The 25,257-nt window shown below is 44.2% G+C and overlaps 1 protein-coding gene across 1 annotated transcript in view; it reads right to left on the reverse strand.

The window, feature by feature from the left end:
• The window catches only part of CTPS2 (CTP synthase 2), a 191,229-nt gene that overhangs the window by 144,156 nt on the left and 21,816 nt on the right, over window positions 1–25,257 (reverse strand). The window contains exon 6 of the mRNA XM_044286767.1: window positions 5,737–5,853. Within this exon, the coding sequence (XP_044142702.1) occupies window positions 5,737–5,853 (117 nt within the window). The remainder of the gene's footprint in view (window positions 1–5,736; window positions 5,854–25,257) is intronic.

Consider the following 25,257-nt stretch of genomic DNA (forward strand, 5'->3'; position numbering starts at 1 on the left):
TCGTATACCTGCGTGGTCTTCCCTCCCGGCATTTTCTAGATGGATGGAAATTGAGAAGCTGTGGTTAGCCCTGGTTCATCCTAATGCACTCTTATGGTCGACATTGCCGAACACCTATACTACACAATTGTTGGGTCCTATGTCCTTAACATATCATGTTTGGAAACAGTGCAGACTGAAATTCCCGTTAGTGTCTGATAAATCCTCCATGACTTCATTTTTGTTTAATCCGATATTCCCGTTAGGATTGCAGTTCACATCCTTTAAGCCTTGGTTCTCCAATAAATTATTCAGATTTGCTGATATAGTGGAGTATAGAACCCTTGAAATTATACCATTTGAAGAGCTCAGGAAGAGTCCTCTAGGTGGCAGCACATACTAATTCAACACCTGTTTAGAACCCTATTTAATGATAAGAAGGTATCTACTCCGACAGTGTTTGAACGACTTTGTAAACTTTCCACTACCACTAAAGGTCTTATATCAGATATTTATGTTATTCTTTCAACCCCGGAAACTCCGCAAGTCATGAGGCATACATATATGTCTAAATGGGAAAGATATCTAGAGAAGGAAATATCACCGAGCGATTGGCAACTTATATGGCGTAGAGCAGCAATGTCATCTACTTGTGTGACCTACAGAGAAAATGCTTATAAGCTCTTGATGTTTTGGTATCATACACCCCAGATGCTTAAACATTTGAATCCTACTATCTCTGATGCCTGCTGGCGGTGTGATACAGGCCGAGGGTCTTTATTACATATCTTTTGGGATTGCCATATTATCTTTCCTCTATGGAGGGAGACCCAACAACTTATTTTACAACTTACCAACATAAAATTCTCACTGGATCCGTTCATGTTCCTACTAAACATGCCACCAGTAATACTAAAGAAACACATACTTTGCTTGGTCCTACATGTATTGTCGGCTACTAGACGACTTATAGCTAAATATTGGAAGAGGCGTGACATACCGACTAAGTCTGATCTGTTCTCTAGTGTTATGGAGGTTCGGCGTATGGAATATTTATCTGCGCTTATCAATAATTCTATGGATAAATTTCACAAGGTATGGCAGTCTTGGGACATGCTCACAGAAGCTGATGACTAGTTTCTTCTATATCGCTCCTACCCAACCTTTTGTCTACCCTTTTGTGTCTTGTCTTGTCCTGTATTTCTAGTACCTTGAATTTGTTCTTTTTATATTGTGATTGCTCAATAATAGGCAATCTTTGCTTAGATACACCACTATTTGAATTATAGTGGGTAATACTTGAAGTGCTTGTTCTACATTTATATGACCTATTTAAAATGTCAAAATATGTTACCTACTGTTTGCCTGATGACAGGCGGATTTTGTATGAAGCTATGTATGTTTCTTCTATACATACTTTAATAAAAACACAATTATTTAAAAAAAATTAAAGGGTTTCTGTCACCAGAATGAACCCTATCAAACTGGCTGACATTAGCAATGTGCTAATGTCAGCAGACCCTAACTCTCCTAATCTTATGCTTATGGATGCCCCCGTTACTGCATAATTTTAACTTTGATGATATGCCAATTAGGGGGCGTTGCTCCTACTACTAGATGCTCCATTGGCCCACCTCAAGTCATGCCCTGCCTTCCTTGATTGACAGGGCCAGCGTTTGTCTTCTCCTGCCGGCCCTGTGTGCTGGATAAATCTCACGTCTGCGCAGTCCTAGCACACAGGGCCGACAGGAGGAGACGAACACTGCCTGGCCCTGTCAATCAAGGACGGCAGGGCGTGACTTGAAGTGGGCGAACGGAGACTCTAGGAGGAGGAGCAATGCCTCCCCCCGCCCCTAGAGGCTAATTAGCATATCATCAAAGTTAAAATTGTGCAGTAACGGGGGCATCCATAAGCATAAGATTAGGAGAGTTAGGGTCTGCTGACATTAGCACATCGCTAATGTCAGCCAGTTTAATCAGGTTAATTCTGGTGACAGAAACCCTTTAAGCACAGCATCCGACAGTCCATGCACCTCAACTGAAATGTGGTGGCTGGCATAGATTTCAGCATTCTTCTGGCATAGAAGATGATATGCTTTTTCATAAATTAGCGGCAGCATCCGGCAGTCCGTGCGCCTGAACTGAAAAGATTTCAGTGTCCTTCTACACCAGAAGACGAGACGTGAAAAATAATAAATGTGCCCCCCTCCAACCTTACCACGCTCCCTTTTTGGGAAAGTGGCAAGGTTGGCAAAGTAATGGCACTTGTGCAAAAATTTTGTGCAAGTGTCGTTAAAAAGTCACAAGTGCGTAGCTTGCAACTCTTTCACGCGACAAAAGTGGCGTACTTACCATATTTTTCACCCTATAAGATGCATTTTTCCCCCCAAAGAGAAGGGAAATGTCAGTTGATTTTTTTTTTGTCTGCTCTGAACTCTGATTAAATAGGGGCGTCTGATCTGAGGTCTGATTGGGGGTCATTCACATTGGGGGTCTGATATAAGATCTGATTGGGGGTATTCACATTGGGAGTCTGAACTCTGGTCAGATTGGGGGTCTTTTTCACATTGGGGGTCTGATCTGAGATCTGATTAACACTGGGGGTTTGATTGAGGCTCTAAGCTGAGGTATGATTAACATTAGGGGTCTGATTGGTGGTCTGATCTGAGGTCTAATGAAAAATATTTATTTTCTTATTTTCCTCCTCTAAAACCTAGGTGTGTCTTATGGGCCGGTGGGTCTTATATGGCAAAAATACGGTAAATGCTAAACTCTGTCCATAGTGTGACCTTAACTTCTCCAAGTAAACAGAAAAGTATTTAAAATATCTCTTTTTCATGATAAAGGACCTGTTACCGACCGATCCTGACACGTCTCACAAACCAGTATGATTAGTGAATGAACCATGGATAGTCTGTTTTTTTTTCAGCTTTTTGTATACTCAAAAAATTTCATTTATTTTCCTTTCTGGTATAAGATCAATATACCCTCACACTCAAAGAAACTTACGTTTAAATTGAATAGCTTTTTGTGCCCGAGACTGTGTTGTAGGAGTTGTAGTCTCGGAGTACCTATCACTAAGGTAAATTGAATGTTCCATCCTTCAGAAAACAGCCACAGACGGCCTAGACTTTATTTATTGTGAAGGTAAAGGACTAAACAGCGTGTTCTTCCAATAAACAAGTGAGGGTTGGGAATAATGTACACGTTACGTGTGATAGATTGCGGCGAATCTCCAGAGCAGCACCATCGTCTTTACTTTTATCTTGCACTTTGCTCTTAGTTTTCCCTTGTAGTCCCTATATTTAAAATGTCTCATTTTTTGTGGTACTAGTCTAACATTATCTTCATACAGATAAACAGAGACAAAAGCTGCAGATTGAAGTAAATTACAGTTTCCACAAATTAGGATCGGATAGCTTTATACTGTATGCAATTAGCTGCAAGAAAAACATGAATTTTATACAAAGCGATGGCATCCAACATATACATGCTTTTAGTATTATGAAATCTTAAAAAAAAAAAAAGATCTGACAGATCTAACGTCATGGCTGGCTGCTTTACCAAGGCTTGTATTCCCCATCATTTGGAGCATCATTTCTGCGGCAGATTTACTAATCCTGTAGACGATACTGTCTAGATTTATCCCAGGGCCTCAGGTTGGATGATAAATTTAGTGCAGGGTGAGAGACACTTTTGCTAAATTTTATTCCAACTATTGGTTGACCTAGGGACATAATTTACACCAGAATTGTGGTGTAAATGTAGTGTAAAATGGACATCTTAGGCTATGCCCCTTTACTGCTGTTAGCCCAGCGGTCCGTGCCGGCGCCGCTGCCCCTAACCGCGGCAGGGCCGCTGGGCTCCCTCTTTTTCCTCCTGCTGCCGTGCTGACAAACGAGGGACTATGCTATCTGTGTTCCATGCCAGATGTTCCTTCCTGCTGGAGACTTGCACTGGTGTTTGACCTTGCGTGGGTGTCTCTCTTCACCTATGAGGCAACTCACACACGCCCTCTGTCTCACCAGCCTATGGCTGGATTGCAACAGGTATTTAAAGGCGCTTCCAAATACAGGAAGATGCCTGAGCAACCTCATGGGTTTAGCTTGTCTATCTCCAAGTGCTAAGGTGTCTCTCTTGTCTGCTTCGCTGTGTACCGGATCTTGCTTATTGAACTCCTGGACTTTGCCTGTTTGCTGCCTGCCTCTGACATTGGACTTCGTTTATGAACTTTGCCTGTTCGCCGCCTGCCCCTGACCTCGGATCTCGTTTATGGACTTTGTTTACCGCCTGCCTCTGACCTCGGACTTCGCTTACGGACTTCGATTAATTGCCGCCTGTGCAGGCCCGGAACCTCCTGGCCACGCAATTCCACTCAGTGCTTGCACCGAGTACTCTGACCCCCTGGTCAGCTGCCACTGACTCGGGGACTGCTCTGGCAACTACTCTAATGGCCCAAGCCTATCCTCACCATCAGAGGCTCTAGTCAAGACCAGGTAGTGGCTTAGTTACACCCCTCCAGTGGCACAGTGGGTCCATACCCGCTTGCATAACACCTGCTAAGTCACTTTTCTCTAAAACTAATAGTTCCCAAGACTGGCACTATCACAGGCATTCAATACAATAAAAATTAATTCAGAAATGTACGTAGAACCATTTTACAATCCGAGTAGAATTTAATAAAATGATTTATTTAATCAAATAAAATAACTTTACCCCTTTAATAGAAATAGATCAAATTCAATGTGATAAAAAAAAATTGTAAATGAAAAAAAAAAAAACATAGGTATGCCAAATTTTACTAAAATTGCTCCAAATTGTGCCAATTTGCACCAGACTTTGGCACGGTTTCCAACACTGTCTAGGTCAGTGATGGTGAACCTTTTAGAGACCAAGTGCCCAAACTGCAACCCAAAACCCACTTATTTATCGCAAACAGTCAACGCGGCAATTTAACCTGAATACCAATATAATATATCTTCCATCTACTTTATCGTTTAGTTATACCAGCCTGCCTACATTCAGTGCGCTGCCTGTGCTGTTCATAGCGCGCCCTGCGCTGATGAATGGCAGGGAAAGTCTAAGACATACTTGTACACCATAGACTTTTTCCAGGGTGCTGGTGCCCACAGAGAGGGCTCTGAGTGCCGCCTCTGGCACCCCTGCCATAGGTTCGCCACCACTGGTCTAGGTGAGCTCATAGTAAATATGGGGCTCTGTGATGTTTTGTTCCTCTGTTATGCCTCATTTAAATGAACAGATACAAGGCCAACTGGATGATACCATTTCTCTTGTCAAAGGGGTGTGTGTGAGTCAGCACTGATTGGGTAGTGTAAGGACACACCCCCCAACTGGTGACACCCAGTTGTCAATTTGGTGATATAGAGTGAGGAGGAGGACACAATGCAGAGCTCTAAGAAAAGATGCTCTAGAATTGTTATTTCACAAAGAATACAATTACTTACTAAAAACAGTCTGTTTTTTTCTAAAACACTTGATTTTGTGGTCACGCACACTGGCAAAGAGTCTTTATTTCAGTGCCATAAAGACTCCCTGCTGTGCCGTACAGGCTGTGACACATTCCTCTTGTATGGAGATTATTCTCATCTAGAAGCAAAGCTCCATTCTGTGATGGTGAATGGGGATTCTTTATATATATTCCAGGATATTATTCAATATGAAAAAATGACTTTATCTGTAAAGATCAGTTTCTCTAGGTGACTAATGCTGAGACATATACAGTCACAGATGACTTACCTGCGGCACAAGGCTGACATGTATGTTACAGAAGTTTTCTCTCTTGGCTTTAAACTGGAACTGCCTGAAAGCTTCTATGAAAGCCATTCCCTCAATGTCTCCAATAGTTCCACCAAGCTGAAAAGACAATACAGAAGATTTAACGTCTCCTTACATGTATATCAAAAAATCATATTACTGGAACATGGTAGGTGTGGGACCCAGTTAGATTCTGAACTGGGACTCAGGTGCTTCGACTTACGCCTCTGGGAGATATCATTTTCTATGCTGTTCTACCTTTCACTGATTTGTCCTTAAAAAATTATTCTAAACCAGATGGGATTATTCAGGTTTTTTTTGTGTTTTTTTTTAAATATATATATATATATATATATATATATATATTGTGACAAGCAGTTTTTTACACTTTATCTATTCTTGTTTCCAGTAGATGCAGTGATAAAAGGGTTTTCGCCAACACAAATCATGCACGCGTGTCCTTAGTACACCTCTTTTCTGGTTTTGGGTGATTCTATAGCTCTGATGGAACGTCTTTCTTTGATTTATTTTTAAGACACTGCCAGGATAATCTCGGAAAACCCTTTTAACTGAACTGCCTGTCAGAAGGCCCCAGTTGTCCGTCCACGGGCTATGTAAAAACCGCACCGACACAGCCGCCCTGTGCATGGGAAGCAAAATGGTGGCAGTCATGTGGTTAAATCACAAGCCCGCTATCTTAGCCATCCATGACCGCTTCCTCTTCTGCACAGGTGATGTACAGAGGTTGAACTGGTCCAGCTTCAGCAGCGGTGATCTATTTACACAGTCTGCAAATGGTCAGCCGGGGGCCTTATGACAAGCAGCTCAGGTGAGCCAAGAGGATCCTATGAGTCTATTGTGGCACACCGTGTCCTGTGAGCCCATTTTAAAGTGGACAATCCCATTAAGTTGGGGGAAAAAAATCAAGATTTTGATTTTAGGTCATATTGCTCAGCTCAACTATCATCTAATCTTACATTTTGTAAAAACACAAAATGCAATCGCACACTGCAACCAGCTCTCTGCCCTACCTTTATGCTGGATGTTGAATAAGGCATTGGTGTACATTTTGGCCAAAGCGTAATAAGCCACTCACCGCGTCAAGGTTGCCTTCATGAGTGGTCCCTAACACTAGTTCCTACCTTTTATGGGCCATGACAGCCACATAAAGTCCAGGGAGCGCAGGTACAGCATGCACGCAAAGCACACTCTGCTTTTAACCCTGTCCGGTGCCATTACAGCTTTCATCGGATCCAGGGATGCAAGTACTCACATGCATGCTGAGCCCACTTTATACTTCTCCTGGAGCCTAATAGCTACTGGTAGGTGCTGTATAAGCAGACTCAGTTTTATACTGACTTTAAAACCAGCCTCCAGGGGGCAGATTAACTGGACAGGTGTGCTTGACTGCTTGGAGATCGCCACGCCTCCAATACGTACTACAAGGAGAAAAATATGGAAAATTTCAGCCCGCACAACCCTTAGCAGGTGCAGATTGCTGTGGCGAAATAGAGATATAAATGTAAAAACACAAAATGCAATCGCACACTGCAACCAGCTCTCTGCCCTACCTTTATGCTGGATGTTGAATAAGGCATTGGTGTACATTTTGGCCAAAGCGTAATAAGCCACTCACCGCGTCAAGGTTGCCTTCATGAGTGGTCCCTAACACTAGTTCCTACCTTTTATGGGCCATGACAGCCACATAAAGTCCAGGGAGCGCAGGTACAGCATGCACGCAAAGCACACTCTGCTTTTAACCCTGTCCGGTGCCATTACAGCTTTCATCGGATCCAGGGATGCAAGTACTCACATGCATGCTGAGCCCACTTTATACTTCTCCTGGAGCCTAATAGCTACTGGTAGGTGCTGTATAAGCAGACTCAGTTTTATACTGACTTTAAAACCAGCCTCCAGGGGGCAGATTAACTGGACAGGTGTGCTTGACTGCTTGGAGATCGCCACGCCTCCAATACGTACTACAAGGAGAAAAATATGGAAAATTTCAGCCCGCACAACCCTTAGCAGGTGCAGATTGCTGTGGCGAAATAGAGATATAAATGTAAAAACACAAAATGCAATCGCACACTGCAACCAGCTCTCTGCCCTACCTTTATGCTGGATGTTGAATAAGGCATTGGTGTACATTTTGGCCAAAGCGTAATAAGCCACTCACCGCGTCAAGGTTGCCTTCATGAGTGGTCCCTAACACTAGTTCCTACCTTTTATGGGCCATGACAGCCACATAAAGTCCAGGGAGCGCAGGTACAGCATGCACGCAAAGCACACTCTGCTTTTAACCCTGTCCGGTGCCATTACAGCTTTCATCGGATCCAGGGATGCAAGTACTCACATGCATGCTGAGCCCACTTTATACTTCTCCTGGAGCCTAATAGCTACTGGTAGGTGCTGTATAAGCAGACTCAGTTTTATACTGACTTTAAAACCAGCCTCCAGGGGGCAGATTAACTGGACAGGTGTGCTTGACTGCTTGGAGATCGCCACGCCTCCAATACGTACTACAAGGAGAAAAATATGGAAAATTTCAGCCCGCACAACCCTTAGCAGGTGCAGATTGCTGTGGCGAAATAGAGATATAAATGTAAAAACACAAAATGCAATCGCACACTGCAACCAGCTCTCTGCCCTACCTTTATGCTGGATGTTGAATAAGGCATTGGTGTACATTTTGGCCAAAGCGTAATAAGCCACTCACCGCGTCAAGGTTGCCTTCATGAGTGGTCCCTAACACTAGTTCCTACCTTTTATGGGCCATGACAGCCACACAAAATCTTACATTTTGTTTGCAGATCAGAAACCATTCAGTGTGCAAAAATATGCAATAATATGTCAAATCTGCAAGGGAGTGATGTTATGTAATAAAATGACTATCAATATACATTATACGTTATATACATCTGGCCTGGTTAGAAGCAAAAATATAAGAAAAGTCTGCAAATCCACCAACTATAAATCAGTAAATCCACTATTAAGATGCTGGAAGAAACAATCTATCAAAATGATTACTCAGTGTTCAGGAAAATCTATCCTCTGGAGTACTTCACTATGTGGATAGACGGGTCCTGTAACAAGCCAAATGAATGATTGCTGACATCAGAAAAGAACATTGGCATATTACTGTGCAATGATGATCACAAGATGGATAGACTGATATATCATCAAGCGGAAGATATCGCAAACCTCAGACCAGACGTCATCCCACTTATCCCTATTCTCTGTGTCGATTTTTTTTCAACAAGCACCACAGCTGAAGCCGGGCTCACATCAATGTTTATTTTTCCGTTCTTCTGATCCGTCAGAGGAACAGAAAAATAAAGAAAAAAACTGATCCTGTACTTTAAGCATCAATTATGGTCATACCTGACCATAACGGGTGCATTACTGCACATCAGGCATCCGTTTTAGCCATTTCCTTTCTTTTGGCATCGCCGTTTCCCAAGACCCATAACTTTTTTGTGTGAGGGCTTGATTTTTGCTGGATGACTTGTAGTTTTCATTGGTATCATTTTGGGGTAGATTACACCTTTTTATCGCTTGCTATTAAGTTTTTTCAGTGGTGACTAAGAATAAATTAGCAATCCTGACATTTTTCTTAATTTTATTTCTTTACAGCGTTCACTGCAGGGGATAATCTACATGATACTTGTGTAGTGCGAGTCGTTACGGACTCAGAAATATATGTGAAGGAGATTTTATTTTTGCAATTTTTTCATTGAAAATTGTATTTTCAATGGAAAAAAAAGTGTATTTTTTTAATTGGATTTAAAATGTTATACATTTTATTTTATTTTTTTACTTTTTTACCGCTTAATAGTCCCACGAGAGGACTATAACAGACAATATTTGGATTGCTTTTAAAATACAATGCACTATCCCTATAGTGCACTGCATTTTAATGTCAGTGCTATACTGACATTGACCAGCAGGCAGCGCCAGAGAGACGCAGCCTGCTGGAAAACACTCAAGGTACACTTGGGGCCTATACCAGGTCCAAACCAGCCTTTACATACATCGGCACCCCGCGATCGGGGTCCGCTCCCTCTGTCACCGCTTATATGCAGCAGGCACTATTGCCTATGGCATGTTAGGGGTTAAACAGCCCGGATCTCCACTCCTGGTTGGTCCGGGCTGTTAGAGCAGGAACGCGGCTCTTATGTGAGAACTGAGCCCCCGATCTCGTGAAAAGGCGGCGGCTCAGCCTAAAGCCCCTTAGTGACCGCCGTAAAGAGGCGTATTGGTGGTCACTAAGGGGTTAAATGGATTTTATGGCTTCAGGTATTGATTATTAATATCAGATTAGCAGGGGTCTGACGCCCGGCACTCCCACTGATCATCTGTTTGAAGGGCCTACAGCGATTGTGCTGTGTTGTCGTCTCCACTATGGTGGCAGTGAAGTAATTACAGCTGTAGTAGCGAATGGGAGAGGAAGCTGTAATTACACTGCCCCTCCACTACAAGAGAGATGCACAAGCGCCCCGGCCCCTTCAAACAGCTGATCGGTGGGGGTTGGGGCTGGGAGTGGAACCCCCGCCAGTCTGAAAGTGATGACCTATCCTGAGGATAGGTCATCAATATCTGTAGCCTGGACAACTCCTAAAATGGGTTGCCCAAGATAATTAAAATTCTTGGACAAGCCCCTCCAAACTGCCTAAAATAAATAATCATCATATACTCACCCATCTCTCCTGCGCCATTCCCTGCAGCGCTGGTTCTCCTGTCACTGCTCGTCATGTAGCAGTATGCAGCATGTGACCGCTGCCCTCACTGATCATTGGTGGATGCTTAAAGTGATTCTGACCCATTCTCTACAGCAATACATGAGTACTGCAGATATGGAGGCCAGGTCTCCTCCATTCCCCCACTGTCAGCTCTCAGAGCTGTGTTGAAGTACATTGTCAGGGCTGCCCAGCATGCCCACCCGAGTTAGCACTGCCGTCCGGACTGTGTATTCAGTGCAGCTTTGAGTCCTGACAGCGGGGGAACGGGGGCAGTAGGAAAATAAAAATAGTGATCTGGAATCCTTATCTGCAGTACTACGCATGTATTACTGTAGATAATGGTCCCAAATTGGGGTGACAGCTTCCCTTTAATAATATACTGGGGTGACAGAAAGCAGAGGATATTGAGCTTTATGAGGGGTTATCAATATGTCCATGCCAATTGTGTCGTGTAAATACTTTGAGAAATATCTTGTTCAGAATGAGCGCCATATTTATGAAGCGCCTGTTCCACTTTTTCCAACACTGAGGTCGGGTAAACTGGGTGACGAGGAGGGGGGCTTTTTTGTACAAAATTTCTACGACTTTAAGAATTTAAGAAAACTCTTAATTTGACATGCAGCCCATTGGCGTAGAGGGACACATACTAAGTTTTCCTATGGGGCCCTATAAAATCTGTTGTACCCTCCTGCATTGGCTGAAGTCAAATCCTGTACCGTTCTATTAAACTATGTTTATGGAATGGATAAACAGGCTTATTTAAAAATATCTAAAACCCAGTAAATATAAAAGATCAACATTTTTATTCTTTGCCAAAGCTGTTTCCTGATACATTTAGATTTAAATACTGAGCTGACAAAAAGCTTGTATAATAATGTTTTCTATTCAAGGCGGCGAGAAATGATCCAGAAACGGTTATAGTTAAACTGCGGGGATCTACGGCTTGTCACTTCACTCCGAAGAGAATTATGGAGATGCAGATCTAGGCTGCAAAGAGCCATAAACAAAATATATACAACCGAATATACTGCATTAGAAAGACAACAGTGCCCTCTAGTGGTACAGCAAGCACGTCACACAGAATGGAAACAACTGCATGTGCTATATAGTTGATATATCTATACTTTGCAGTATATTCAGGAGAATGTCAAGATTGAGATATGTCTCCTCTCTAGTATAGGATTCTACCCTTCACCCCCCTATCCGGATGGCAGGAACGCTCTGAAAGCTACTATATCGTATGTATAATTACAGAGGCACTGCCAGTGCTGGGGGAGTACTAGGATGGTGCCACCAAAATGGCCCTCCTTATTAACTAATTTTCAATTGAATGGAACCAGAATGACTTATACAGCTCTGACTATATCGTGTGAGCGGAGCTGCAGCAACATGCAGTAATACGTGAGCAGGCAAATGATGGGTTAACTTGTGAAAGCATGCAATTTGCATGCAGTGGAAGAAGAAAGCTAGGCTCACGTATACAGAGAAATGCGCATACGCGAGACACAGACGGATCCGTTTAACTGTAATGGAGTCCATCTGGTTCCCTGTATGTATATCAGCTTTCTGCAGCAGAGTTTTGTCATTTCTTTTTGCCAGAATTTGAGACAGAGGCTTCTGCCGTAACCCAGCATATAAGTAAAATGTCGAGTTTTTACATCCTTAAGACTCATGCACATTTAGGTAAATTCAGACTTGGCTGATTTGCTGCAGATTTAGGCCTCATGCACACGACCATTCTGTTTTTTTGCGGTGCGCAAACTGCGGATCCGCAAAAGACGGCCCATTGTAGAAATGCCTATTTTTGTCCGCAAAACGGACAAGAATAGGACATGCTATATTCATCTTGTGCGCCCCATTGAAGTGAATGGGTCCACACCCAAGCCGCAAAAGATGCGGCTCGGATGTGGACCACAACAACGGTCGTGTGCATGAGGCCTTAGGCCTCATGCACACGACCGTTGTGTGCATCCGTGGCCGTTGTGCCGTTTTCCGTTTTTTTTCGCGGACCCATTGACTTTCAATGGGTCCGTGGAAAAATCGGAAAATGCACCGTTTTGCAGCCGAGGCCGTGATCCGTGTATCCTGTCCGTCAAAAAAATATGACCTGTCCTATTTTTTTGACGGACAACGGTTCACAGACCCATTCAAGTCAATGGGTCCGTGAAAGAACACGGATGCACACAAGATTGGCATCAGTGTCCGTGATCCGTGGCCGTAGGTTGCTTTCATACAGACGGATCCGAAGATCCGTCTGCATAAAAGCTTTTTCTGATCTAAGTTTTCACTTCGTGAAAACTCATTTCCGACAGTATATTCTAACACAGAGGCGTTCCCATGGTGATGGGGACGCTTCTAGTTAGAATACACTGCAAACTTTGTACAAGACTGCCCCCTGCTGCCTGGCACCACCCGATCTCTTACAGGGGGATATGATAGCACAATTAACCCCTTCAGGTGCGGCACCTAAAGGGGTTAATTGTACTATCATATTCCCCTGTAAGAGATCAGGGCTGCCAGGCAGCAGGGGGCAGACCCCCCCCCCCTCCCCAGTTTGAATATCGTTGGTGGCACAGTGTGTGCCCACCATCGCCCCCCCCCCTTCCCTCCCTTTATTGTAATAAATCGTTGGTGGCACAGTGTGCGCCCACCATCCCCCCCCCTTCCTCCCTCTATAGTTAAAAATCGTTGGTGGCACAGTGTGCGCCCACCATCGGCCCCCCTCTCTCTATAGTAGTAACAACATTGGTGGCAGTGTGCGGCCTCCCATTTCCCCCCCCCCCCCCATCATTGGTGGCAGCGGAGTTCCGATCGGAGTCCCAGTTTAATCGCTGGGGCTCCGATCGGTAACCATGGCAACCAGGAAGCTACTGCAGCCCTGGTTGCCATGGTTACTTAGCAATAGTACAACAGTAGAAGATTCATACTTACCTGCTTGCTGCTGCGATGTCTGTGACCGGCCGGGAGCTCCTCCTACTGGTAAGTGACAGTTCTTTAGCAATGCGCCGCACAGACCTTTCACTTACCAGTAGGTGGAGCTCCCGGCCGGTCACAGACATCGCAGCAGCAAGCAGGTAAGTATGAATCTTCTACAATTGTACTATTGCTAAGTAACCATGGCAACCAGGGATGCAGTAGCTTCCTGGTTGCCATGGTTACCGATCGGAGCCCCAGCAATTAAACTGGGACTCCGATCGGAACTCCGCTGCCACCAATGATGGGGGGGGGGAATGGGAGGCCGCACACTGCCACCAATGGTTGTTACTACTATAGAGAGAGGGGGGGCGATGGTGGGCGCACACTGTGCCACCAACGATTTTTAACTATAGAGGGAGGAAGGGGGGGGCGATGGTGGGCGCACACTGTGCCACCAACGATATTCAAACTGGGGAGGGGGGGGGGTCTGCCCCCTGCTGCCTGGCAGCCCTGATCTCTTACAGGGGGATATGATAGTACAATTAACCCCTTCAGGTGCGGCACCTGAGGAGTTAATTGTGCTGATCACGGCCCCCTGTAAGAGATCGGGTGCTGCCAGGCAGCAGGGGGCAGTCATGTACACAGTTTTTCAGTATATTCTAACCTGAAGCGTCCCCATCACCATGGGAACGCCTCTGTGTTAGAATATACTGTCGGAAATGAGTTTCACGATGTAGCTCATATCCGACAGTATATTCTAACGTAGAGGCGTTCCCATGGTGATGGGGACGCTTCAAGTTATGTTCGGGTGTCCGCCTGGCCGTGCGGAAGCGAGCGGATCCGTCCAGACTTATAATGTAAGTCAATGGGGACGGATCCGTTTGAAGATGACACACTGTGGCTCAATTTTCAAACGGATCCGTCCCCCATTGACTTTCAATGTAAAGTCTGGACGGATCCGTCTGAGGCTATTTTCACACTTAGAAATGTTTTAAACAATATAATGCAGACGGATCCGCTCTGAACGGAGCCACCGTCTGCATTATGAACACAAGTGTGAAAGTAAAGGGACTCCTGACTTTACATTGAAAGTCAATGGGGACGGATCCGTTTGCAATTGCACCATATTGTGTCAACGTCAAACGGATCCGTCCCCATTGACTTGCATTGTAATTCAGGACGGATCCGTTTGGCTCCGCACGGCCAGGCGGACGCCAGAACGACTTTTTTTTCATGTCCGTGGATCCTCCAAAAATCAAGGAAGACCCACGGACGAAAAAACGGTCACGGATCACGGACCCACGGACCCCGTTTTTGTGCATGAGGCCTTACACTGAGGATTGTGCACTGCAAATCTGCACCAAATTACAGTACAATCCATGTGGATAGGGCTTTAAAATTGGCATCCACAAGCAGCGGAAACTTTCCACGTTAAAAAATACTAGCATGTTGTGGATTTTCACTGGGGATTTTACCCCTTCAATGCATAGGAAGGAAATTTACAGTGTATACACAGCATAATCTGTGAAGTTTGCTGTGGAACTGGCCTAGAATTGTGTTCGGCCTCTTTCACACGACCGTTTGTTTTTTTCCGTTTACGGACCGTTTTTTGCGTTCTGTATACGGTCCGTATACGGAACCATTAATTTGAATGGTTCCGCCCAAAAAAAACGGAATGTACTTCGTATGCATCCCGTTTCCGTATTTCCATTTTTTTCATTCCGTTGAAAGATAGAACATGTCCTATTATTTCCCGCAAATCACGTTCCGTGGCTCAATTAAAGTCAATGGGTCTTCCGTATCCGTTCCGTTTTTGCAGAACCATCTATTGAAAATTTTATACCCAGCTCAATTTTTTCTATGTAATTACTGTATACTGTATATGCCATACGGAAAAACGGAACAGTAATGGAAACAAAAAACGGAACAATGGATCCGTGAAAAACAGACTGCAAAACACTGAAAAAGCCATACGTTCATATGAAAGAGGCCTTCTGTGGTGGAAAACATCTGCTACAAGTGGCATTACTGTTAGGCCTCTTTCACACTACAGTATGTTGAATTCAGTGTTTTGCGTTCCGTTTTTCACGGATCCGTTGTTCCGTTTTTTGCTTCCGTTGTGGTTCCGTTTCCGTTCCATTGTTCCGTTCCGTTTTTCCGTATGGCAAATACAGTATACAGTAATTTCATATAAAAAATTGGGCTGGGCATAACATTTTCAATAGATGGTTCCGCAAAAAACGGAACGGATACGGAAGACATACGGATGCATTTCCGTATGTGTTCCGTTTTTTTTGCGGACCCATTGACTTGAATGGAGCCACGGACTGTGATTTGCGGCCAAATATAGGACATGTTCTATCTTTTCAACGGAACGGAAAAACGGAAATACGGAAACGGAATGCATACGGAACACATTCCGTTTTTTTGCGGAACCATTGAAATGAATGGTTCCGTATACGGACCGTATACGGAACGCAAAAAACGGACCGTATACGGAACGCAAAAAACTGTAGTGTGAAAGAGGCCTTAGAGGTATACAGTTTGTATGGAGCCAGTAAAGATACACATGGAGTCCCATATGTCTGTATATTGGAGCTGTAGGCACTCTGTGTACTGCAATATGGTGCCTCTGTATGCCATGTTACAGATAATACCTCCACTCTGTGTGCTGCAATATGGTGTCTCTGTATGCCATGTTACAGATAATACCTCCACTCTGTGTGCTGCAATATGGTGTCTCTGTATGCCATGTTACAGATAATAGCTCCACTCTGTGTGCTGCAATATGGTGTCTCTGTATGACAGGCTACAGATAATACCTCCACTCTGTGTGCTGCAATATGGTGTCTCTGTATGCCATGTTACAGATAATAGCTCCGCTCTGTGTGCTGCAATATGGTGTCTCTGTATGCCATGTTACAGATAATACCTCCACTCTGTGTGCTGCAATATGGTGTCTCTGTATGCCATGTTACAGATAATAGCTCCACTCTGTGTGCTGCAATATGGTGTCTCTGTATGACAGGCTACAGATAATACCTCCACTCTGTGTGCTGCAATATGGTGTCTCTGTATGCCATGTTACAGATAATAGCTCCACTCTGTGTGCTGCAATATGGTGTCTCTGTATGACAGGCTACAGATAATAGCTCCACTCTGTGTGCTGCAATATGGTGTCTCTGTATGCCATGCTACAGATAATACCTCCACTCTGTGTGCTGCAATATGGTGTCTCTGTATGCCATGTTACAGATAATAGCTCCGCTCTGTGTGCTGCAATATGGTGTCTCTGTATGCCATGTTACAGATAATACCTCCACTCTGTGTGCTGCAATATGGTGTCTCTGTATGCCATGTTACAGATAATAGCTCCACTCTGTGTGCTGCAATATGGTGTCTCTGTATGACAGGCTACAGATAATAGCTCCACTCTGTGTGCTGCAATATGGTGTCTCTGTATGCCATGTTACAGATAATACCTCCACTCTGTGTGCTGCAATATCGTGCCTCTGTATGCCATGTTACAGATAATACCTCCACTCTGTGTGCTGCAATATGGTGTCTCTGTATGCCATGTTACAGATAATAGCTCCACTCTGTGTGCTGCAATATGGTGTCTCTGTATGACAGGCTACAGATAATAGCTCCACTCTGTGTACTGCAATATGGTGCCTCTGTATGCCATGTTACAGATAATACCTCCACTCTGTGTGCTGCAATATGGTGTCTCTGTATGCCATGTTACAGATAATAGCTCCACTCTGTGTGCTGCAATATGGTGTCTCTGTATGACAGGCTACAGATAATACCTCCACTCTGTGTGCTGCAATATGGTGTCTCTGTATGCCATGTTACAGATAATAGCTCCGCTCTGTGTGCTGCAATATGGTGTCTCTGTATGCCATGTTACAGATAATACCTCCACTCTGTGTGCTGCAATATGGTGTCTCTGTATGCCATGTTACAGATAATAGCTCCACTCTGTGTGCTGCAATATGGTGTCTCTGTATGACAGGCTACAGATAATAGCTCCACTCTGTGTGCTGCAATATGGTGTCTCTGTATGCCATGTTACAGATAATAGCTCCGCTCTGTGTGCTGCAATATGGTGTCTCTGTATGCCATGTTACAGATAATAGCTCCACTCTGTGTGCTGCAATATGGTGTCTCTATATGGCAGGCTACAGATAATAGCTCCACTCTGTGTGCTGCAATATGGTGCCTCTGTATGGTATGTTACAGATAATACCTCCACTCTGTGTGCTGCAATATGGTGTCTCTGTATGGCATGTTACAGATAATAGGTCCGCTCTGTGTGCTGCAATATGGTGTCTCTGTATGCCATGTTACAGATAATAGCTCCGTTCTGTGTGCTGCAATATGGTGTCTCTGTATGGTATGTTACAGATAATACCTCCACTCTGTGTGCTGCAATATGGTGTCTCTGTATGCCATGTTACAGATAATACCTCCACTCTGTGTGCTGCAATATGGTGTCTCTGTATGACAGGCTACAGATAATACCTCCACTCTGTGTGCTGCAATATGGTGTCTCTGTATGCCATGTTACAGATAATAGCTCCGCTCTGTGTGCTGCAATATGGTGTCTCTGTATGCCATGTTACAGATAATACCTCCACTCTGTGTGCTGCAATATGGTGTCTCTGTATGCCATGTTACAGATAATACCTCCACTCTGTGTGCTGCAATATGGTGTCTCTGTATGCCATGTTACAGATAATAGCTCCACTCTGTGTGCTGCAATATGGTGTCTCTGTATGACAGGCTACAGATAATACCTCCACTCTGTGTGCTGCAATATGGTGTCTCTGTATGCCATGTTACAGATAATACCTCCACTCTGTGTGCTGCAATATGGTGTCTCTGTATGCCATGTTACAGATAATAGCTCCGCTCTGTGTGCTGCAATATGGTGTCTCTGTATGCCATGTTACAGATAATACCTCCACTCTGTGTGCTGCAATATGGTGTCTCTGTATGCCATGTTACAGATAATAGCTCCGCTCTGTGTGCTGCAATATGGTGTCTCTGTATGCCATGTTACAGATAATAGCTCCACTCTGTGTGCTGCAATATGGTGTCTCTGTATGCCATGTTACAGATAATAGCTCCGCTCTGTGTGCTGCAATATGGTGTCTCTGTATGGCATGTTACAGATAATAGCTCCGCTCTGTGTGCTGCAATATGGTGTCTCTGTATGCCATGCAAAATATATTCTTGTCACTCTATATTCTTGTCAAAAATGGTCTCCAAAATGGGATAAAAACAGCATATGCGACTATTTCATTAGGAAAAGTACAACATAGTAATAACATAAAAAATATGAAAATATGGATGTAATCCTGAGAAAGATCCTTAGGGCCGCTTCACACGAGCGGATGCCTTGCGTGGCATCCGCTCCGTGACAGAGTGCCAAGACCCGCTGCAGACTGCAGAGGCACGGGGCAGTAACATGACTGTTAATGCTCCGTGCCTCTCTGTGATCTCTTTACTACGAAATCACAGTTGTCACTGTGATTTCGTAGTAAAGAGATCACAGAGAGGCACGGAGCATTAACAGTCATGTTACTGCCCCGTGCCTCTGCAGTCTGCAGCGGGTCTTGGCACTCTGTCACGGAGCGGATGCCACGCAAGGCATCCGCTCGTGTGAAGCGGCCCTTAGGGTATGTTCACACAAAGTTTTCAAAGAATGAAAAAAAACTGATGCTGAATCTTCAGAATTTTATGCATTTTTTTCCATGATATGTTTTTTGACACTTTATTTATACATCTTTTTTCCATCCTGCCCGTTGAGCATTCTGGACGTTATTTTTTAAAAATTTTAAGGGGACAAAAAAGCACATTATGAATTCACATGCAGATTCCCCATTCCGCACCAAAGAAACTCTGTGTGAACATACCCTCATTAGACTTTATTTAAAGGGAAACTCACAATTTTTTTTTTTGGTCCTGGCTGCTGCCAGCAGGGAACATGAACGATTGGCATACATATGCAGACAGTCTGTGATATCAGAAGGGCTTCTAATAAGTATCGATTGGCACCACTGTTTCCAGATGCTAACAGGTATTATTTTAACTAACAGTTTTGCCCAAGCTATGCTAGGGTTTTGAGAAGATTCCGGTCTTAAAACTTAGATTGTCAGCTTTCAAACATGGCCTGGCCCATATCTCTAGCTTCTACCCAGCCTGAGATAAAAGGAGTTAGGCTAAATGCACACGATCAGGATTGCGTGCGGAAAATCCACACCGTAGGTCGTGTACATTGTATTCTAAAAGAATTTGAAATTCTCAATGCACACGATGCTGATTTTTTTTCTGCGCAGATTTTGACCTGCGGTGCGGATTTTAAAATCATGTCAATTTATTTTATTTTTCCTTACCGTATTTTCTTCATTCAGTTAGTAAAATCCATATGTGCAAAATCCGCACCAAATCTGCATGCAAATCCGCACCAATTGATGGATTTGCCTGCGAACACCTGCGGATTTCAGTGCGGATTCCCCGCACATGAATCCTGAACGTGTGCATGTAGCCTTACAGCAGCCCCCACCCTGCTGTCCATGCTGTCACTATTGCTCCTAGCGGCTCATTTGCATATATTAAAACATTTTTCTCAGCAATGCGGGCACATATGAACATGGGACCAACACAGATGCCTTCAGCTGCCAAGCGCACATGTAACAGGTCAGCCGGTGTCATAGGGACAAATCTGCTGACAGATGCCCTTTAACAGTTCAGCCTAAGCAGCATGTACAGCAGGGTGGGGGCTGCTTTAACTTGTCTTATCTGGGGCTTGGTAGAAGCTAGTCAACCCTGTTATACCCTATGTCATCTCAACGTCATGACGTAGGGTATAACAGGGTTGACTAGGGGTAGGTACGTGGACAAAGTGCACCCACCATTAGGGTGCATCTTTGTGCTGAGGAGTAATCAGGGATTCTATAGGGAAACACCTTCATCCCTGAGGGTTCATGCACACGACCGTATGCCCTCCGAGACATATGGTTCGTGAGCGGGCCATATGTCCCGGAGCAGCATACATCGTGCGCACGGGAGCGCACAGCATCATAGGTTACTATAATGCTGTGCGCATTGGGCCGTCCGCAGGACTATTGTCCTGCACTCATATGATATTATGAGTGCGAGACAATAGACCCACGGGCGGCCCGATATACGCACAGCATTATAGTAACCTATGATGCTGTGCGCTCCCGTGCGCACGATGTATGCTGCTCCGGGACATATGGCCCGCTCACGGACCGTTTGTCTCGGAGGGCATACGGTCGTGTGCATGAGCCCTGACTGTGTCTCCTCAAATTTTTTACCCTCATAGCAATCACATTTCGTTTTGGATAACGGTTATTTGGTTTTCCTTTTGTTATATTCTTTTACTTATATTACTTTATATATTTTATATATATTAGTATATATTTACTTTACTTTTAAAGTTACATTTTAAAAGTTTCATACCCTCTGTGATATGACTTCACAGGGCTGTGACATTACAACATTACAAGGGATGGCTATCTGTCTGGCTGCACAGCGTCCCCAGGCTTCATACTTTCACTTTGTAACATGTGCAGCTGCCATTTTACAAAAAACTGATTTGTTACCACGACGCACAGGGAAATTCGGATTTGTCGTGAATCAAAGTTTTCCTAAACTTCAGACCAAATTCCGCTTTGAATGCTTTGATTCACTCAACACTAATATAGACCAAAACGGTTCCTAAAAAAACACCTACAACTCTTCACGAAAATTTTAAGTTCAATATAGCTAAATTGAATAAAAAAATAAAAAAAGTTATGACTGCTGGAACACAGAGGGGGGAAAATGTTACTGGTCCTTAACCACCTCCCGACCGCCTAACGCGCCGATGCGTCCGGGAGGTGGTTGATTTACTCCTCCTGGACGCATCGGCGCGTCATCTCGCGATACCCAAGATTTCCTGTGAACGCGCGCGCGCTCACAGGAACAGAAGGTAAGCGAGTGGATCTCCAGCCTGCCAGCGGCGATCGCTCGCTGGCAGGCTGGAGATGTGATTTTTTTTAACCCCTAACAGGTATATTAGACGCTGTTTTGATAACAGCGTCTAATATACCTGCTACCTGGTCCTCTGGTGGTCCCTTTTGTTAGGATCAACCACCAGAGGACACAGGTAGGTCAGTAAAGTCGCACCAAACACCACACTACACTACACCCCCCCCCCCCCCCCGTCACTTATTAACCCCTTATAAACCCCTGATCACCCCATATAAACTCCCTGATCACCCCCCCTGTCATTGATCACCCCCTGTCATTGATCACCCCCCTGTCAGGCTCCGTTCAGACGTCCGTATGATTTTTACGGATCCATGGATACATGGATCGGATCCGCAAAACACATACGGACGTCTGAATGGAGCCTTACAGGGGGGTGATCAATGACAGGCGGGTGATCACCCATATAGATTCCCTGATCACCCCCTGTCATTGATCACCCCCCTGTCATTGATCACCCCCTGTAAGGCTCCATTCAGACGTCCGTATGATTTTTACGGATCCATGGATACATGGATCGGATCCGCAAAACACATGCGGACGTCTGAATGGAGCCTTACAGGGGGGTGATCATCCCATATACACTCCCTGATCACCCCCTGTCATTGATCACCCCCCTGTAAGGCTCCATTCAGACGTCTGCATGTGTTTTGCGGATCCGATCCATGTATCCATGGATCCGTAAAAATCCTACGGACGTCTGAATGGAGCCTTACCAGGGGGGTGATCAATGACAGGGGGGTGATCACCCATATACACTCCCTGATCACCCCCTGTCATTGATCACCCCCCTGTAAGGCTCCATTCAGACGTCCGCATGTGTTTTGCGGATCCGATCCATGTATCCATGGATCCGTAAAAATCATACGGACGTCTGAATGGAGCCTTACCAGGGGGGTGATCAATGACAGGGGGTGATCACCCATATACACTCCCTGATCACCCCCTGTCATTGATCACCCCCCTGTAAGGCTCCATTCAGACGTCCGCATGTGTTTTGCGGATCCGATCTATGTATCCATGGATCCGTAAAAATCATACGGACGTCTGAATGGAGCCTTACCAGGGGGGTGATCAATGACAGGGGGGTGATCAGGAAGTCTATATGGGTGATCACCCCCCTGTCATTGATCACCCCCCTGTCATTGATCACCCCCCTGTAAGGCTCCATTCAGACGTCCGTATGATTTTTACGGATCCATGGATACATGGATCGGATCCGCAAAACACATGCGGATGTCTGAATGGAGCCTTACAGGGGGGTGATCAATGATGGAGGTGATCAGGGAGTCTATATGGGTGATCACCCCCCTGTCATTGATCACCCCCCTGTCATTGATCAACCCCCCTGTAAGGCTCCATTCAGACATTTTTTTGGCCCAAGTTAGCGGAAATATATATATATTTTTGTTTGTTTTTTCTTACAAAGTCTCATATTCCACTAACTTGTGTCAAAAAATAAAATCTCACATGAACTCACCATACCCCTCACGGAATCCAAATGCGTAAACATTTTTAGACATTTATATTCCAGACTTCTTCTCACGCTTTAGGGCCCCTAAAAAGCCAGGGCAGTATAAATACCCCACATGTGACCCCATTTCGGAAAGAAGACACCCCAAGGTATTCCGTGAGGGGCATATTGAGTCCATGAAAGATTGAAATTTTTGTCCTAAGTTAGAGGAATGTGAGACTTTGTGAGAAAAAAACAAAAAAAAAATCAATTTCCGCTAACTTATGCAAAAAAAAATAAAAAATCTATGAACTCGCCAGGCCCCTCATTGAATACCTTGGGGTGTCTTATTTCCAAAGTGGGGTCACATGTGGGGTATTTATACTGCCCTGGCTTTTTAGGGGCCCGAAAGTGTGAGAAGAAGTCTGGGATCCAAATGTCTAAAAATGCCCTCCTAAAAGGAATTTGGGCACCTTTGCGCATCTAGGCTGCAAAAAAGTGTCACACATCTGGTATCGCCGTACTCAGGAGAAGTTGGGGAATGTGTTTTGGGGTGTCATTTTACATATACCCATGCTGGGTGAGAGAAATATCTTGGTCAAATGCCAACTTTGTATAAAAAAATGGGAAAAGTTGTCTTTTGCCAAGATATTTCTCTCACCCAGCATGGGTATATGTAAAATGACACCCCAAAACACATTCCCCAACTTCTCCTGAGTACGGCGATACCAGATGTGTGACACTTTTTTGCAGCCAAGGTGGGCAAAGGGGCACATATTCCAAAGTGCACCTTTCGGATTTCGCAGGCCATTTTTTACACATTTTGATTGCAAAGTACTTCTCACACATTTGGGCCCCTAAATTGCCAGGGCAGTATAACTACCCCACAAGTGACCCCATTTTGGAAAGAAGACACCCCAAGGTATTCCGTGAGGGGCATGGCGAGTTCCTAGAATTTTTTTTTTTTTGTCGCAAGTTAGTGGAATATGAGACTTTGTAAGGAAAAAAGGAAAAAAAAGAAAAATCATTTTCCGCTAACTTGTGACAAAAAATAAAAAATTCTAGGAACTCGCCGTGCCCCTCACGGAATACCTTGGAGTGTCTTCTTTCCAAAATGGGGTCACTTGTGGAGTAGTTATACTGCCCTGGCATGTTAGGGGCCCAAATGTGTGAGAAGTACCTTGCAATCAAAATGTGTAAAAAATGGCCGGTGAAATCCTAAAGGTGCTCTTTGGAATTTGGGCCCCTTTGCCCACCTTGGCTGCAAAAAAGTGTCACACATCTGGTATCGCCGTACTCAGGAGAAGTTGGGGAATGTGTTTTGGGGTGTCATTTTACATATACCCATGCTGGGTGAGAAACATATCTTGTAAAATGACACCCCAAAACACATTCCCCAACTTCTCCTGAGTACAGTGATACCAGATGTGTGACACTTTTTTGCAGCCAAGGTGGGCAAAGGGGCACATATTCCAAAGTGCACCTTTCGGATTTCGCAGGCCATTTTTTACACATTTTGATTGCAAAGTACTTCTCACACATTTGGGCCCCTAAATTGCCAGGGCAGTATAACTACCCCACAAGTGACCCCATTTTGGAAAGAAGACACCCCAAGGTATTCCGTGAGGGGCATGGCGAGTTCCTAGAATTTTTTATTTTTTGTCGCAAGTTAGTGGAATATGAGACTTTGTAAGAAAAAAATAAAATAAAATAAAAATCATCATTTTCTGCTAACTTGTGACAAAAAATAAAAAGTTCTATGAACTCACTATGCCCATCAGTGAATACCTTAGGGTGTCTACTTTCCGAAATGGGGTCATTTGTGGGGTGTTTGTACTGTCTGGGCATTGTAGAACCTCAGGAATCATGACAGGTGCTCAGAAAGTCAGAGCTGCTTCAAAAAGCGGAAATTCACATTTTTGTACCATAGTTTGTAAACGCTATAACTTTTACCCAAACCATTTTTTTTTTTTGCCCAAATTTTTTTTTTTATCAAAGACATGTAGAATTATAAATTTAGCGAAAAATGTATATATGGATGTCTTTTTTTTTGCAAATTTTACAGCTGAAAGTGAAAAATTTCATTTTTTTTGCAAAAAAATCGTTACATTTTGATTAATAACAAAAAAAGTTAAAATGTCAGCAGCAATGAAATACCACCAAATGAAAGCTCTATTAGTGAGAAGAAAAGGAGGTAAAATTCATTTGGGTGGTAAGTTGCATGACCGAGCGATAAACGGTGAAAGTAGTGTAGTGCAGAAGTGTAAAAAGTGGCCTGGTCATGAAGGGGGTTTTAGCTAGCGGGGCTGAAGTGGTTAAAGGGGTACTTCG

This window comes from Bufo gargarizans, chromosome 3 (genome assembly GCF_014858855.1).
Source record: "Bufo gargarizans isolate SCDJY-AF-19 chromosome 3, ASM1485885v1, whole genome shotgun sequence".
NCBI lineage: Eukaryota > Metazoa > Chordata > Amphibia > Anura > Bufonidae > Bufo > Bufo gargarizans.